The sequence below is a fragment of the Rhinopithecus bieti genome, unplaced genomic scaffold (assembly GCF_001698545.2).
Source record: "Rhinopithecus bieti isolate Rb0 unplaced genomic scaffold, ASM169854v2 scaffold_20891, whole genome shotgun sequence".
Lineage (NCBI taxonomy): Eukaryota > Metazoa > Chordata > Mammalia > Primates > Cercopithecidae > Rhinopithecus > Rhinopithecus bieti.
Genome location: NW_016810137.1, coordinates 1200212 through 1206105, shown reverse-complemented (window position 1 = coordinate 1206105; position 5894 = coordinate 1200212). Strand labels below are relative to the sequence as shown.

General features: G+C 40.0%; 1 protein-coding gene across 1 annotated transcript in view; it reads right to left on the bottom strand.

Moving 5' to 3' along the window:
• The window catches only part of SWAP70 (switching B cell complex subunit SWAP70), an 88107-nt gene that overhangs the window by 21900 nt on the left and 60313 nt on the right, over positions 1–5894 (bottom strand). Inside the window, 4 exon segments of the mRNA XM_017891443.1 lie at positions 1224–1332; positions 2440–2572; positions 2574–2584; positions 5556–5783. Coding sequence (XP_017746932.1) covers positions 1224–1332; positions 2440–2572; positions 2574–2584; positions 5556–5783 — 481 coding nt within the window.

The window sequence follows — 5894 nt, the reverse complement described above, 5'->3', positions numbered from 1 at the left end:
GGGCGGATCACAAGGTCAGGAGATCGAGACCATCCTGGCTAGTAGAAACCCCGTCTCTACTAAAAACTACAAAAAAAACTAGCCGGACGACGTGGCGCCACCTGTAGTCCCAGCTACCCGGGAGGCTGAGGCAGGAGAATGGCGTGAACCCGGGAGGCGGAGCTTGCAGTGAGCTGAGATCCGGCCACAGCACTCCAGCCTGGGTGACAGAGCGAGACTCCATCTCAAAAAAAAAAAAAAAAAAAAAAGTAAATCTCCCATTTATAATTTACCCCAGGTTCATTATGCAAACAAAACTAGTGAAAACTTTGAGAGCTCATCTTAATTTGTTTTTCTCTCAGCTACTGTATCACATGCAGAAATAACTACAGACAATGAGGAAATAAAATAATGCCTTAGCATCCTTCATGAGATTCAAAACTAGAAAGTCAGAGGTCTCAGCTGGGCGTAGTGGCTCACGCCTGTAACCCCAGCACTTTGGGAGGCCAAGGCAGGTGGATCACAAGGTCAGGAGATTGAGACCAATGTGACCAACATGGTGAAACCCCATCTCTACTAAAAACACGAGAACATTAGCTGGGCGTGCTGGCTATAGTCCCAGCTACTCTGGAGGCTGAGGCAGGATAATTGTTTGAACCCGGAAGGTGGAGGTTGCAGTGAGCCAAGATCGTGCCACTGCACCACAGCCTGGGCGACAGAGCGAGACTCCATCTCAAAAAAAAAAAAAAAGAAGAAAGGAAAGAAAGGGAAAGGAAAAGGGAAAGAAAGGGAAAGGGAAGGAAAGGAAAGGAAAGGAAAGGAAAAGAAGGAAGGAAGCGAAGGAAGGAAAGGAAAGGAAGGAAAGGAAGGAAAGGAAAGAAAAGAAAGAGAGTCAGAGCTCTCAAGTTATATAATGGCAAATAATAAAAATCACCTGGCCGGGCGCGGTGGCTCAAAAGTCTGTAATCCCAGCACTTTGGGAGGCCGAGACGGGCGAATCATGAGGTCAGGAGATCGAGACCATCCTGGCTAACACGGTGAAACCCCGTCTCTACTAAAAAAATACAAAAAACTAGCCGGGCGTGGTGGCGGGCGCCTGTAGTCCCAGCTACTGGGGAGGCTGAGGCAGGAGAATGGCGTAAACCCGGAAGGCGGAGCTTGCAGTGAGCTGAGATCTGGCCACTGCACTCCAGGCTGGGCGACAGAGCGAGATGCCGTCTCAAAAAAAAAAAAAATCACCTTACCTTGAATCCACTCCTGTTTCTTCTTCTTATCTGAAGCACTGATTTCAAAAGTCTTATCAAAACATTTTACGAGAAAAAGACATTTCTTTCCATCTTTGTCAGGCAAGGACTAAAACAGAAAGCAAAGTTAGTTCTTCCAAATTTTAAGTAAAAATCAGCTGAAACTTAATGTCAATGAAAAATACCTATAAATGCATATTACTTATTTACTAATGCTATTTCCTAAGCACATCACTTATGGTAAAAATGACCCCATTGGTATACTACATCTAGACTGGGAAAACTATAAACACCTGATAGAATGCCATGCACTGCGATTTCCTGGGCATAGCAGCTCTTACCCTGAGCACCTCCCTTGCAGGAATCCTGAAAGGTGCATCTGTGATGATGTTACAAGAGGTATTAACTCCTGTGGGATATGAAGCACCTAAGCTAGGGTGATTCCTACATCTGCATAATGTGGCTTTCTTTCCTTGCACTTGGAATGTTGTGGCTGGCAACCTGTGGTTTCTGTCCTATATGTTTATGAGTAAACTGGCCTTTGGTAGCCTTGTAGTTCCCTACGTTTAGTTAAATCTAAGTAGACTCCTTCATGGACTTTACACATCTCAAGACATTATTATTCACTAAAATACATTATAGTTTATGCGTGAGATTTCAGGTATTTAAACGTTCTTCAACACATACAGACACAGGGACAGTTCATATAAAATTAAAACTCAAAATTTATGTTCTTGAGAATTTCACTTCTTTCAAGAATTAGTACCTATGAATAAAGTGTCCTGAAAGTCACCCAAAGCATTCAAAGACAATGCTTACATCTTCTTTTATTTCTTGCACTCAAAATGTCCCAGATTTTCTGGCATATTTGTGATTCCAAATATTGTCTTACTGAATATTTTTTTTACTTTATTATCTTTTATGACTCCATTTTATTCAATAAATGATTCCTTAAATGTTCCAATAAATGATTTAATCCTTATATTCTGTTCACAAGTATAAGGTTGAAAATAAATTCATATTAGAAAAAAATTTTGTCAGCTGTCTTTAATGTTTGGTTCAGAAACCATGGCAACTGTATGCCTATGTTATTTTGGAAATGTAAATTTGGGGATTATTTTAAGGTTCTAGAGTCTAGGTGGAAGAAGGTGAGAAGCTACTTCAGCATCAGGGGGCAGCATGGGTTAATAATGCAAAGAAGTAACACTAGACTCACCTCTACACAGCAATTTTCATCTAAGAGAATGTCTCCTTTCTTATCTTTCAGATCCTCACTCACATAGTAAGAAATTATGTTGGGTTTTAGTACAAACCATCGTTCAGTCCAGTTTTCCGTCTGTGGCCCTTTTCATCATGTAACCCTGTGAAAGATAAAATGTGATATAAATTCTTGTCCTTTTACTTGTAAGAGCTGACATCTCTTCCTTGATATACTTGCCTACTCCATTATTTGATATATGATCCTGAAAACATGAACACCAATTGTTCTTGGACCCTCTGAGAATCTATGAAGGCGAGGACCATTATACCCAGTCATGCAAGCATAACCGGACAAAAATCTGCATATAATTTCAGACACTTCAGACAACCCCTCCCCAAAATGATATGCAGATAACAGAACCCCCTTGATATTAAGTAGCATTTGACATTTTTTTAAAAATCATTATCTTTTAGAGATACCTATTGAAATGTTTATAAACAAAATAAAATACCTGAGATTTGCTTCAAAATAATACAGGAGAGGTAAAAGTAGGTGGGGTAGGATTAGCCATATGTTGGTGGTTACTGGAGTTGGCTGATGGGTATGTGGGAGTTTATTATACTGGTCTATTTCACTTAAAAAGAAAGAATGAACCCCTAACAATGATTCTCTGTAAATTAAAACCTCAATTAGGCCTGATGCAGTGGCTCATGCCTGTAATCCCAGCACTTTGGGTGGCCACGGCAGGAGGATCATTTGAGGCCAAGAGTTCAAGATCACCGTGGCAACATAGTGAGACCTCATCTCTACAAAATTTTTTTTTTTTTTAGAAGGAGTAACACTCTGTCGCCCAGGCTGGAATGCAGTGGGTGCGATTTCGGCTCACTGCAACCTCTCTGTCTCCCAGGTTCAAGTGATTCTCCTGCCTCAGCCTCCTGAGTAGTTGGCACGCCACGATGCCCAGCTAATTTTTGTATTTTTAATAAAGACAGGGTTTCAACATGTTGGCCAGGATGGTCTCTAGCTCCTGATCTCGAGTTCTGCCCGTCTCAGCCTCCCAAAGTGCTGGGATTACACGCGTGAGCCACTGCGCCCAGCCAAAATTTTTAAATAAAATAAGTAAAACCTCAATCAATGAAAATGCTAAAGCTTGGCCACATATATCTTCTCAACAAATATTCAAGGACTTCCACCTCTGGTACCAACCTACCTTTCTGCCTGACCTCTCGGTATTCTGAAGGAGGAACTCTGCCCCAGACGCAGGAAAATACTGCACCAGGAGTTCGAATACTGGCTTCTAAATGTGGCTTCTAAGCTAACACTCACTAGCTCTGTATTTCCTTCCCACAGATTGGCCTCAAAGGTGTGTGACTCAAATGTTTACTTAAGCAAAATTATACATTATTATAGGCCAAAGCCCTTCAGGCTTGTTTAAGAATAGTTGCTATTTTTAGTATTAAATCTACAGGTGCTGATAGCGCATGACAGAATATACATATCATTAAATATATATGATATCGATTGAAGTTTCAGTTGGTTATTATACTAAGTTCTAATCATATTACATATTCAGTTTCCTAATCTTTGGACATTTAAGCAAAAGCTATCTCATACTGCAGTTCTACTACAGTCATATCCTGCCATCCTAAGAGGCTGAGAATTCCACTTCAGATGGAGACCACGTCTCATACCTCTTTGTAGCACCAAAAACCTATACAAATTTAGCCTCAACGTTTATGATGTGCTCCACTAGGAAAAAAAAAGAACAAAGACAACGCTATTACCTATGGAAGAAAGAAAGGATCAAAGTAAGGGAATCCCAAATCAGTTATTATTCAATATAATAATGTAAGAAGTTTCAAAGAGCCACCAAAAAAATATAAATTGTATTTAACAAGCATCAAGCTTCATCTGCTATGCTGGGTGCTAAGAAAAAGATGACAGTCTAAGTAAGACAAAAGCAACTTTGTTACATAAAGGTATTTTTTTCCTCACAAATAGAGGCATTTTCTGATTTTATAAAATAATATAAAATCATATAGAAAGTCCAATAATACAGAAAGGAATAAAGAAGAAAAAATTCACCAAAATCCCACCATCTAGAGGTGATCACTGTAAACATTTTGGCAAGCATCTTCCCGACAGCTCTACACACACACATTAACATTACCTGAAGGGGATTACAAGGTATCTCCTGTTCAGCAGTGTGTTTTTTTTTCCACTCAGCATTATGCCATGGAGATCTTTCTGGATCAATGGTTATGAATGCACACATGACAGGAAGATACTTTAAAAATATTTTGGAAATAGGCTAGGTGCAGTGGCTCACACCTGTAATGCCAGCACTTTGGGAGGCCAAGGCTGGTGGATCACAAGGTCAAAAGATCGACACCATCCTGACCAACATGGTGAAATCCCATCTCTACCAAAAATACAAAAATTAGTTGGGCATGGTGGCACATGCCTATAGTCCCAGCTACTCAGAAGGCTGAGGCAGGAGAATTGTTTGAACTTAAGAGGCGGAGGTTGCAGTGAGCCAAGATCATGCCACTGCACTCCAGCCTGGTGACAGAGCGAAATTCCGTCTCCAAAAAAAAAAAGTTAATATATAATAATATATGTATTCTTAACTGTACTTAAAATTCTTAACTGTACTTTAAAATTGCACCAATAATTTTTTTAAATGAAAAGCCTAATACAAGACTGGAAAAATAAGAAATTTTATTCCTATTCAAAATCAGGCCAGGCCCAGTGGCTCACACCTGTAATCCCAGCACTTTGGGAGGCCGAGGTGGATGGATTACTTGAGGTCAGGCATTCGAGACCCGGCTGACCAACATGGTAAAACCCCATCTCTACTAAATATACAAAAATTAGCTGGGCATGGGGGTGCATGCCTTCAAGGCACAAGAATCCCTTGAACCCAGGAGATGGAGGTTGCAGTGAGCCAAGTTCATGTCACTGCACTCCAGAATGGGCGACAGAGCAAGACTGCCTCAAAAAAAAAAAAAAAAAAAAACCAAATCAGTGTAGGAAAATAAGTGACTTATACTCATCTTTGTGATAAAAATATTAACTTTAAAATGTCAAATTCTAAAGATGAGAAAAAAATACAGTAACAGAATTCTTACCTGTTTTAACACATCTAATATAAGTTCATTAAAGACTTCATTAATTGCCATAGACACAGTCTGCCGATCCATGCCTTTGCTAAACTGTCCATTTCCAATAAGTTCAATAAGTTCCCATGCAGAAAGGCCATTTTTACTGTCATCAAAGTTGATTTTATAATGTTCAAATTGTTCTTGCTGCCAGCCTCCTCCCATAGCTTCTGTAAGCTTCTTAAGCAGGTATTCAATCTATATAAAGAATGTAGAAGGAACAATTATTTCCTAGTTAAAAAAAACTTTTTAACAGGCCGGGCGCGGTGACTCAAGCCTGTAATCCCAGCACTTTGGGAGGCCGAGACG